Source organism: Homarus americanus, unplaced genomic scaffold (genome assembly GCF_018991925.1).
Source record: "Homarus americanus isolate GMGI-L3 unplaced genomic scaffold, GMGI_Hamer_2.0 scaffold5686, whole genome shotgun sequence".
In the NCBI taxonomy this organism is placed as follows: Eukaryota; Metazoa; Arthropoda; class Malacostraca; order Decapoda; family Nephropidae; genus Homarus; species Homarus americanus.
The window spans coordinates 27,501-40,000 of NW_024722572.1; the positions used below are offsets into that span (position 1 = coordinate 27,501).

The following is a 12,500-nucleotide window of genomic DNA, read 5'->3' on the forward strand; positions in this document are numbered from 1 at the left end:
CATTGTAAACAAACTCACGCCATCTCATTCACAAAATCAACACACATATAAACACACGTTGAATAGCCTTATACATAACACATTTCTACGTCAACACAAACTTTATACATATTATTTCATGAACTATTTGAGAATAAACAATTATAATTAATCTTATTCGTTAAGATAAATAAGGTTTTTAGTTATATATGTTATTTATAAAATGTTGAAATATATTTTATGTGACTCGGTTCTAAGGCAGAATCTTCCCACCAATCAAATGAAGGAACCCGGATGTGTGTTTTGTTTTCATTGACGTTATTGGTCGACTGAAATGTTAGAAAGCTTTTGATTGGTTCTGCTTGGATTGATTTGTTTACATTTCGGACTCAACCGGAATTCGACGAGTCAAGTTTATTATGAAGTTCTTCTTCTTCTTCTTCTTCTTCTTCTTCTTCTTCTTCTTCTTCTTCTTGTTCTGCTTCTTCTTCTTCTTCTTCTTCTTCTTCTTCTTCTTCTTCTTCTTCTTCTTCTTCTTCTTCTTCTTCTTCTTCTTCTTCTTCTTCTTCTTCTTCTTCTTCTTTCTTTCTTCTTCTTCTTCTTCTTCTTCTTCTTCTTCTTCTTCTTCTTCTTCTTCTTCTTCTTCTTCTTCTTCTTCTTCTTCTTCTTCTTCTTCTTCTTCTTCTTCTTCTTCTTCTTCTTCTTCTTCTTCTTCTTCTTCTTCTTCTTCTTCTTCTTCTTCTTCTTCTTCTTCTTCTTCTTCTTCTTCTTCTTCTTCTTCTTCCTTCTTCTTCTTCTTCTTCTTCTTCTTCTTCTTCTTCTTCTTCTTCTTCTTCTTCTTCTTCTTCTTCTTCTTCTTCTTCTTCTTCTTCTTCTTCTTCTTCTTCTTCTTCTTCTTCTTCTTCTTCTTCTTCTTCTTCTTCTTCTTCTTCTTCTTCTTCTTCTTTCTCTCCTTCTCTCTCTTTATGTGTCTTCCTGTCTCCTCAACCTCTTCCCTCTTCCCCTTCCTTCCTTCTATCCTTCCTCTTCTTCTCTTTATCTCTTTCTTCCTCTCTCCCTTGCTTCTCATTCTCTTTATCTCTTTATGCACTGGCTCTCTTTCCTTGCCCTTCTCCCCCTTTTCTCTCCTCTCTCTCTTTCCTACCATTCCCTCCCCTTCCCTTCTCCTTCTCTTTCTCGTCGATATTCATTCCCCTCCTTCCCACCTCTCTCCATCTTCCCACTTCTCTCTTCACCTCTCTCTCCCTCATTCAATTCCCCTCTCCCAATTCCTTCTTCCATCCTTCTCTCTTCCTCATTCCGACCTCATTTCCCTTGCTTCCTCCCTTCTTCCCTCTTTCCTTCTATTCCTCCGATATTTTTCTCTTTCTCGCCTTCTCTTTTCCATCTCCCTCCCACCTTTCTCTCCCTTGGGCCATCCATTCTCCCTCACCCTCCCTCACCCTCCCCTCCTCCCTCACCTCCTCACCTCCCTCACCCTCCCTCCCCTCACCCTCCCCCCTCACCCTCCCTCCCCTCCCTCCCTCCTCCCTCACCCACTCCCTCCCTCCCCCCCTCCACCCCTCCCCTCACCCTCCCCTCCCTCACCCCCTCCCTCCCCTCACCCTCCCTCCCTCACCCCTCTCTCCCTCACCCTCCCTCACCCCTCCTGGTTTTCATTAATGTCCATCGGCGTTGCATCAGTATAAACAAGTGCAGGTCAGGTCACCAATGCAACATTTCCTTCACGTTGCAGAGGGTGACTCAAGGAGGCATGCAATTCTCTGACTGTTGCAAGATGTGTGACCCGAATTTAGTGGAGAGAGAGAGAGAGAGAGAGACTGCCTAATCCATTGTTATTCTCTTGTTGTTTATTTCCCCGTTGTTTTCCTCCCTTTTGTTTATTCTCCTCGTGCGTTATTCCTTTCTTCTTTATCTCTCTGTTCGTTAATCCTCTTTCCGTTAATCCCGTCCCTCACCTGTCGAATATTATCTCAACAATGTGTCTGTCTGTCTGTCTGTCTGTCTGTCTGTCTGTCAATATACGGACCTTAACAACTCATAGCCAACGCCATCAATTAGTGGGTCCTCTACTCGGCCTGTCAATCTGTCCATCTGTCAGTCAGGTAGACAGCCAGTTAAGGGAATTGAACAGGTGTCAGTAATGTTTGGTTTAGTGAGGGGTGAGGGGGTGAGGGGTGAGGGGGAGGGGAGTGAGGGGAAAGGGGAAAGGAGGGGTAATGGGTGAGGGAGCGGGTGAGGGTGTAAAAGAGGTATATATATATATGACAGGTGTATATTTTGGCCTTCAAGACAGGTGTTTTGATGTACAGGTGTGATCGTTAAGTTAAATTACTGATCCTTACCTTAACTACCACTAATTACCTGCCAGAGGCCAAACTTTATTCTGATTAAAATTTCGACTTTTTTCTTTTTAATTCTATTTTTTTACGTGTTCCTTCTTTCTCTTCTTTATTCCTTCTTTATCAAAATTTTCTATTAATCACATTCTTTCATGTCTCCGTTCTCTCTTTTTCTTTATTGCTTCTTTATCAAATTCTTTTATGTCTGGTTCTTATTATTTGTTTTCCTTTCATTCGGTTCTTTTTGTTATTCCACCTTTATCAAATTACTCCATCTCTCTTTTCTCCTTTTTATTCCTACTTTATCAAATTATTCTCTCTCTCTTCTCTTCCTCCTTCTTGTATACGACTTAATGAAACCTGTATAAATAATGAATAGAAATTAAATAATGAAAAAAAAATAAAAAAAGTAAAAAAAAAATAAAAACCAAAAAATAATGAATACAAAAATAAAAAGAATAAATAAAAATACATAATTTATATAATAAACAAAACAATATGTTACCTTTAACTAGAATTCCAATGTATATATATAAACAAATTATCCAAATTATACAAATGGAGAATTATATAGGAAAGTAATATCACCTCATTGGTATCACAGGGTCCACATACACATCGATATACATATACATAGTGTGTATTAATAACGTGTATACTGTGATATATTTCGTGTATTGGTAGATAATATAATCCTATCAACTTATGGAGCTTAAAATGACCTGTGTATTTGTGGAATATTTCGTATTTAATTTCTATGTGTGTATGATGGTTTTATACATACATACATACATACATACATTACATACATACATACATACATACATACATACATACATGAATATCAAAATTACTGTACCTGTACTGATAAGTCTGAACAAAACGCCTGAACAATTTTATAGTTCAAATTGTTCTTTAATTTATCATATAAGGTGATGTGTGTGTGTGTGTGTGTGTGTCCTTCCGTCCGTCTGTCTATCTGTCCGTCCGTCCGTCCGTCCTTCCGTCCGTCCATAACACCCTGACCCCGGAGTTACTGAAACCACATGATACAAATTCAGAGGGAGTCATGGCGGTGGTGCCTGGGTTAATATTAATGGCTCCTAATGGTCTGTGTTGACGATGATGGATTAATTCAACTCCTCTACCACCAGGCTGACCTAAGGAGGGGGGGGTGGGAGGGGGAGAGAGGAGGATAAAAGAGGGATAGAGTGGGAGGGAAGAGGAGGGGGAGAGAATGAAAGTGGAGTAGAGGGAGAGGGAGAAGGGAGAGGGAGGAGGAGGAGGGGGAAGAGGTGACTTTATGGCTCGGTCTGCTGGGTGTGTTTTAGGTCAGGTCAGGTCAGGTCAGGTCAGGTTAGGTTAGGTTAGGTTAGGTTAGGTTAATGGTGAGTCTGGGTCTTCGTGGGATTATTTATTTCCTGTTCTGTGGATTTATTATCGGATTTTCTTGTGTGGATTTTTCTTGTGTGGATTTATGAGTTGTTATCTTTTGGGATTGTGGATGTTACAATATTCTGAATCTTGCATAGTGTTGTTGTTGTTGTTGTTGTTTATTGTTGTTGTTGTTGTTGTTATTGTTGTTGTTCTTAGTCCACTTGCTCTTTTTCCCTTTCTTTTTCCTCTTCCACTTCTTCCGCCTCTTGTTTCTCTTCTTTTTTCTTCTCATCTCTTTCCTCTTCTCCTCTTCTTCCTCTCCTTCCTCCTCCTCTTCTTCTTCCTCTCCTTCCTCCTCCTCTTCCTCCTCCTCTTCTCCTTCCTCCTCCTCCCCCTCCTCCTCCTCCTCTTCTTCTTCCTCTCCTTTCTCCTCCTCCTCTTCTTCTTCCTCTCCTCCTCTCCTCCTCCTCCTCTTTCTTCTTTCTTCTCTCCTCCCTCCTCCTCCTCTTCTTCTTTCTTCCTCTCCTTCCTCCTCCTCCTCCTCCTCTTCTTCCTCTCCTTCCTCCTCCTCCTCCTCTTCCCTTCCTTCCTCCCTCCTCCTCCTCTCTCTTCCTCTCCTTCCTCCCTCCTCCCTCCTTTACTTCTTCTCTCCTCCTCTCCTCCTCTTCTTCTTCTTCCTCTCCTCCTCCTCCTCCTCTTCTTCTTCCTCCCCCTCCTCCTCCTCCTCTTCTTCTTCCTCTCCCTCCTCCTCCTCTCCTCAAATCTGTGTCAACAAGAACACTGACATAATCTGATTCTCGTCTCAAAATCCGGACGTTTTCCAAATTAAATCCTCGAGCCTGATTTAAACAAGACCGGATTGACCTCCTTGTAGAGATTTCCAGCAGAGAGAGAGAGAGAGAGAGAGATTATGACAAAAAAGTTGTATCGTAAAATAAAATGAATAAATAATGAATAAATTAATGAATAAACAAACTTATACATAGACAAACCGTGAAAAAAAAAGGTTCATATATGAATTGAACGCCCCTCACTCACCCCCACCCACCCCCTCCTTCCCCCTCCACACCCCCCCTTCCCTCCACACCCTCCTTCCCCTCCACACCCCTACCCCCATCCCTCCCCGATGACACGACCAGGTACAAACCCTCCCGGTCACAGAAGCCAATATCATGTATATCAGTGTAATGGTGGTATGGTTGGTAGGCGTGGGTGGCTATACAGTATAGTGTGTGTGTGTGTGTGTGTGCTTGCGTGCGTGTGTGTGTGTATTATTTTTTTACCATTTTTAGGTATATTGGCACTCGTGTGTTGTGTTATAACTTGTACTTGAAGTTAATTTGAGTCGGTGGTCAGCCAGATGGTGAATTTAGTGTCGGATATTAAAAGAATGTGTAGGAATTTATGGTGTCCTCTCCGCGACTGGGTATACGAGCGGGTGTATAGAGAATATGTTTATATACTCGTAAAATATGTTATTATATACTCAAAGAGAGAGAGAGAGAGAGAGAGAGAGAGAGAGAGAGAGAGAGAGAGAGAGAGAGAATATCACCCTTTTCTTTTATTATCATTATATAACTTCAAAAAATCCTTAAAAGCAAAATCGCGTCGACGTTTTCCTCACATCGTTAAATAATAAGTAATATTTAGCTTTTTAATCACTCCCATTATTATTTAGTTAAAGATGAAGGAGTAAAAGCTTCCGTATTAAGCTATCAACAGCCAGGTAGCTTTCTGGATGAAGGTGATTCACTCCGATATGAAAATCACCACCAGGGCGCGACAGCCATAGGCCTCACCAAGATGTAAACAAAGGAGTGATGAAACGGGCACACGTACAACATATTCGAAAAAGTGTAAAATATAAGTAAATATTAATATCCTCACTACAAAATATAGCTGTTGCAGTGTAAAATATATCTAACTTTAGTAGAAAATATGAATAGTTTTACTACAAAAGTTAGTTAGATCTACAAGGTTGGCTGGTGAAAATAAAATATAGTCATTGCAAGTATTCGTAACAGAAGCTAACTGGTGCATTCTTACCTTGGCTGATGGAGAGAGAGAGAGAGAATTAAGGTTACAGGAGGTACAGTAAGCGAGGAGGGGGCTGTCAACTACTGGCAAGACTCGCTGTTTACAATTAACATGACTAAAGAGGCCGTTTACTGATTACGATGACTTTACCTCCCTGACCTTCCTCCTTCCCTCCCTGCCTCCTCTCCTTATTCCTTCCCTACCTTCTTCCCTGCCTCCTTCCCTCTTCTCATTCCCCTCTTCTGCTCTTCACCTTTTCTGTCAACCCTCTCTCCTTCCCTCCTCTCCTCCCTCTCTCATTCCCTCTTGTACTGATTCCCTCCCTTCCTCCTTCCCTCCCTCCCTCCCCCTCACAACACTGGAGGGGTCGTGGTGTAAGAGGAGGCAGTAGAACAGAGTTGGCAACACTGCTTCAGGCATCTTGCTCTTGAATGTAAACAAGATATTTAACTCCTGGGCAACTCTGAGGTGGGGTTGAGGTGGTGCTGAGGTGGTGTTGAAGTGGTGTTGAGGTGGTTGTTGAGGTGGGGCTGAGGAGGTGCTGAGGTGGTGTTGAGGTGGTGTTTAGGTGGGGCTGAGGGGGTGTTCAGGTGGTGTTGAGGTACCTTGAGAGAGAGAAAGAGAGAGAGAGAGAGAGAGAGAGAGAGACCCCAGTAAGCAGATCATTACACACTTCACATCTCCAACACTTTGTCTCTTGAAACTAGATCTCTACAAGTGATCTCTTGAATCTGGCACTTGACACTTGAATCTGGCACTTGATACTTGACACTTGAATCTGGCACTTGGCACTTGACACTTGAATCTGGCACTTGATACTTGACACTTGAATCTGGCACTTGGCACTTGACACTTGAATCTGGCACTTGATACTTGACACTTGAATCTGGCACTTGATTCTTGGCACTTGATACTTGACACTTGATACTTGACACTTGAATCTGGCACTTGATACTTGGCACTTGATACTTGACACTTGGCACTTGATACTTGACACTTGATACTTGACACTTGAATCTGGCACTTGATACTTGGCACTTGATACTTGGCACTTGATACTTGACACTTGGCACTTGACACTTGACATCAATCCATTCTCCCTTCCTCCATCTTCCTCTTCCTCCATCTATCTCTATCTCTATCTCTCTATCTCTCTCCCATAAAAGGTATAATAACACAGGTGGTTGCCGGTTCTCATTTATTCTCCCTGTGTCTCCCTCTTCCTAGTTTTATCGAGGTCTCTTGACGTCTCCCATTTGTCTAGCTCGTGTTTTCCCTCCGCCTCTTCCTTCCCCCATCTTTCTCTCTCTGTCTCTCTGTCTTGTATGCTTCCTTCCTCTCCTCCTTCTTCTTCTTCTTCTTCTTCTTCTTCTTCACTTCCTCCTTCTTCTTGTTCTTCTTGTTCTTCCCACATTCTTAATTCTTCCTCTTTTCTCCGCCTCCACTTTCTTCTCCATCTTTCTCTCTCTTCTCCTCTCTTTCCCATTCCTCCGACCCCTTCCCTTCTCCCCATGGAGGAGGAGGAGGAGGAGGAGGAGAAGGAGGAGGAGAAGGAGGAAGAAGGAGAAGAAGAGGAAGGAGATGGAAGGAGAGTCGCCAAGTTTCATTCAATATTAATCCAATTTTCTTCCTTAACTCAATATAACACATCTCCCGTCACAACTAGTTACCGTCACTAGTAACTCAGTCTGTAACTCGTCACTCGTAACTCAGTCAGTACCTCGTCACTCGTAATTCACTCCGTAATCCGTCACTCGTAACTCACTCGAGGAACGCGTCAGTTGTTACTCACTCAGGTAACTCACTATCGCTATGAGTTACATGAAATTGTATTAATTAGAGATTGAACAGGTGTGTGTGTGTGTGTGTGTGTGTGTGTGTGTGTGTGTGTGTGTGTGTGCGCGTGCGCGCGAGATATGTGTTTTGGGTGCGGTACTGTGAAGGAGCTCTGGAACGCTCTCTCTCTCTCTCTCTCTCTCTCTCTCTCTCTCTCTCTCTCTCTCTCTCACTGGGCCAGGTGAGTCATGTCACCACGATAGATTTTTAATTTTTTCCCCGTGTGCCGATTGGACAGAAGATATATTTTCCTTATGGCTGATTGGCTGGTCGGATTGTTTATATTGACGCTGATTGGCTGGTCGGATTGTTTATATTGACGCTGATTGGCTGGTCGGATTGTTTATATAGACGCTGATTGGCCGAGCTGTTTGTTTTTGTCGATGCTGATTGGTTGGGTATTTTGTTTACATGGCCTAAAAATTACAACGTTGTCATAGGATATTATAGGATTTATTTTAGGATTACCATAACATTATAGGAAATTTGAGGCAGGATTACAGGATTAATGGTGGATTATTATGCACTACCACACGTTATTAATCACCAATAGCCAGATTAATCCTTGTCACCTCATGCAAAAACAACCCGTAGGATTATTATCGCGCCATTCGGATTACAATTAATTTAAAGTCAGGATTACAAGCATATTAAGTGCCCAGGATAAATTATACGCCTCTAGAATTAATTATTCGCCTCCAGGATTAATTGTACACCCCTAGAATTAATTACACGCTTCTAGGATTAATTATACGCCTTTAGGATTAATTATACGCCTCTAGGATTAATTATACACCTTTAGGATTAATTATACGCCTCTAGGATTAATTATACGGCTCTAGGATTAATTATACGCCTCTAGGATTAATTATACGCCTCTACGATTAATTATACACCTCTAGGATTAATTATACGCCTCTAGGATTAATTATACGCCTCTAGGATTAATTATACACCTCTAGGATTAATTATACGCCTCTAGGATTAATTATACACCTCTAGGATTAATTATACACCTCTAGGATTAATTATACGCCTCTAGGATTAATTATACACCTCTAGGATTAATTATACGCCTCTAGGATTAATTATACTAGGATTACTAGATTGTAATCCCTCTAAGAGTTCAAGGTCTTATTAACAAGATCGATGGGGATTTAGGGTCGTTAATCTCCATGTAATCCTCCAGGGCGGTAAATGAGTTAGAGGATAACTATGGCGCTGAGGAATTTCTCTCTCTCTTTTCTCTTTATTTATGTCTGTCTGTCTGTTTGTCTCTGTCTGTCTGTCTGTCTGTCTGTCTGTCTGTCTGTCTGTCTGTCTCTCTCTCTCTCTCTCTCTCTCTCTCTCTCTCTCTCTCTCTCTCCTCTCTCTCTCTCTCATTCTCTCTTTCTCTTTTATTTATGTCTGTCTGTCTGTCACCAATTTGTCTCTGTCTGTCTGTCTTGTCTGTCTGTCTGTCTGTCTGTCTGTCTGTCTGTCTGTCATGTCTCTCCTCTCTCTCTCTCTCTCTGTCTCTCAGTCTCTCTCTCTTTCTCTTTATTTGTCTGTCCTGTCATCTGTCTGTCTGTCTGTCTGTCTGTCTCTCTCTCTCTCTCTCTCTCTCTCTCTCTCTCTCTCTCTCTCTCTCTCTCTCTCTCTTTTCTCTTTTCTCTTTATTTATGTCTGTCTGTCTGTCTGTCTGTCTCTCTCTCTCTCTCTCTATCTCTATCTCTCATTCTCTCTCTCTCTCTTTCTCTCACAGCAGGCGTGGAGGTACCAGCACACGTATGGGGAGGCGTGTGTCTGGTGTTGGTACTAGCGGGCGTGGGAGGCGTGGGTGTGACAGTACCCCTTGCCTTAAGAGTCGATCCCAGCGCTGGCCTCCAAGACAGACTTGATGTCGTCACTCACCTCCTCAAGGACACTCCCCTGGTAGATGGGTAAGTACTGTCCGTGGATGGGTAAGTACTGTCCGTAGGTGGGTAAGTACTGTTTGTAGGTGGGTAAGTACTGTCCATAGATGGGTAAGTACTGTCTGTAGATGGGTAAGTACTGTCTGTAGGTGGGTAAGTACTGTCCATAGATGGGTAAGTACGGTCCGTGGATGGGTAAGTACGGTCCTTAGATGATGTCATTGATTTTAGGGAATGTACGTAGTGTTCTGAACCGACAACGGACGCTCTTCTCTCTCTCTCTCTCTCTCTTACCCTCTCTCTCTCACTGTCCGTCTGTCTGTCTGTCTGTCTGTATCTGTCTTCTATAATTTTCTTGTGTATAAACAAACCAGACATGTACTGCATACACATAGCGGGCGAGACGCAAACACCATGGCCGACCAGTGTAAACAGAGAGAGAGAGAGAGAGAGAGAGAGAGAGAGAGAGAGATAAAAGAAGAAAGAATAAAGAGGAAATAGAGAGAAAGATAATAAAAGAAATTATTATATGAGGGAAAGTAAGGAGGAGAAAGTAAGGAAGAGAAAGTAAGGAAGAGAAACCAAGGAAGAGATTATTATATTACCAGGTGTAATCTTACCCTCACCTGTATTAATTAACGCTACTAACACCCAAAAAACACAACTGTTTATTTGTTTAATGTTTTTTCGTTTTCTCTTTATTTTTTTTAATTTGTTGTTTTTTCTTTTTTACTTTTTTTTTGCCTTTGTTTGACTTTTTTATTTATTTTTTTCTTTTATTTATTTTGGTCGATTTTTATTTATTTATTTTATTATTATTATTTTTTTTTATGTTTTTACTTTTCTTCCTCCTCCACCTCCTCCTCACCCTCTCCCACCTCTCTCTTTCTCTCCCCGTTCCCCTCTTTTCCCTTCTCACCCTTTCTCTACCTCGCCCCCTCCTCTTCCTCCTCACCCTTTCTCTACCTCGCCCCCTCCCCCTCCTCCTCACCTTCTCTACCTCGCCCCTCTCTCTTCCTCCTCACCCTTTCTCTACCTCGCCCCCTCCTCTTCCTCCTCCTTCAGTATACATGCATCAGTGACACCCAACACACACGGGATGAGAAGCAAAGAGACAGAGAGACAGAGAGACAGAGAGAGAACGCCACAAGTACGACCCACACACGCATTAACACCCACGAATTCATTTCTCTGTCTCTCCTTATATCTCCCTGACCGGTGATGACCCACACACTACACCAGGAATATACAAGGGGAAATATACGTACCAGGTATATACATAGCCTGTGGGTCATAGAGGAATATATACACACACGTATTTCTGTGTATTTGGGGAGGTGTTGCGCGTTACGGTATGATAAAGTGTGGCAGGTAAAATTATCCCCTCTGTTTACATGTGGTTCAGTGTGTGTGTGTGTGTGTGTGTGTGTGTATGTGTGTATGTGTGTATGTGTGTGTGTGTACAGGGTATTTATGTATGTATGTTACAAAAAATGAGAGAGAGAGAGAGAGAGAGAGAGAGAGAGAGAGAGAGAGAGAGTTAAGTAAACGAAAAAACAGACAAAAATTCAGTAAGCAACAACTTAAACCCATCCACCCATCCATCCATCCACCCACCCATCCATCCACCCACCCACCCACCCACCCACCCATCCACCCACTCCAAGGACCTCAATCTAACCTTCTATCATGTCACCCTTCAAAGACAGATGGTTGGAGAAGCAGATGGCCTGACACACACACACACACACACACACACACACACACACACACACACAGTTCCACCTATGCTGTGAGCGCCATCTGAGGGTCAATGTGTTGAGGTCTGAACCACCTGTCGAGAGCCCACCAGCTGTGTCGCCACCAAACACCAAACTTTAAAAAAAATTAAAGGGAAGTTGTCTCTCACTCTCTACTCTCATCTTCCCACTCCCCTGTCTCCTTTGTCTCTCACTCTCTACTCTCATATTCCCATTCCTCTCATCTCCCCACTCCCCTCATCTCCCCACTCTCTCTCATCTCCCCTCCCTAATCTCCCCTCCCCTCATCTCCTTCCTTTCCCCATCTACATCAATGAGAATATCTTCCGTCTCTCTCCTTGTCTCTTGTCTCCCCTATTTCTCTCTCCCTCCCCTCTCCCCTCTCCCCTCTCCTCCCCTCTCTTTCCTTGTCCTGAAGACGTCTAGAGTAGCGACACGCGTCAAGATGAAGAGAACCGAATTCTCAGTCTTGTAAAGTTGATTTTTTTTTCCTCTTCTTCCTCGACCTAACTGGTGGAGTGTGACTGGTCCAGTTAATCTACGACACAAAGACTGGTTGAGAGGAGAAACTTTTGTGACTGGATATATTTTCTCAACAAGGTGAAGAAAATGAGATGAACTTCCAATCTTTTGAGAATTCCAGAACTGAGAGATGGAAGAAAGATTTTTTTATTTCACTCTTTTTTTTCACTCTTTTTATTCACTCTTTATTCACTCTTTTTATTCACTCTTTTATTCACTCTTTTTAGTCAGTCTTTTTATCCGTCAATTTCTAATTATTGGTCACGACAGCTGCCTTAATTCGCCCTCAGGGTTGATGGCGAACTACTGACAACTGGTGGAAAGTGACTGGTGGAAAGTGACTGGTGGAAAGTGACTGGGGGAAAGTGACTGGTGGAAAGTGATTGGTGGAAAGTGACTGGTGGAAAGTGATTGGTGGAAAGTGACTGTTAGATGGAAATTAAGTGGTGGTAAGTGACTGTTTGATGGTACGAAATGAAGAGGGGGAGGGAGGAAAAGTTTAAATAGACAGAAAGGGGAGAGAAGGAAGAGGTTTAAGTAGACAGAAGGGAGGGAAGGGAGGAAGGGGGTTTAAATAGACAGAAAGGGGGGGAAGGGGTTTAAATAGACAGAAGGGAGATTGACATTCTAAGTAGGTGATTTGGACTTACTGTAAACAACAGGGAGAAGAGTCGCTGATGGCTCCACGTTGTAAACAAACGGGTGTATGTCCTGTCTGTCTTATCACACCCACTAGTGGCCCCCCTCCTTCC

The 12,500-nt window shown here is 42.6% G+C and overlaps 1 protein-coding gene across 1 annotated transcript in view; it reads left to right on the plus strand.

Moving 5' to 3' along the window:
- LOC121862794 (dipeptidase 1-like) overlaps positions 1-12,500 on the plus strand; it is a 63,519-nt gene that overhangs the window by 18,819 nt on the left and 32,200 nt on the right. The window contains exon 3 of the mRNA XM_042361105.1: positions 9,316-9,493. Coding sequence (XP_042217039.1) covers positions 9,316-9,493 — 178 coding nt within the window. The remainder of the gene's footprint in view (positions 1-9,315; positions 9,494-12,500) is intronic.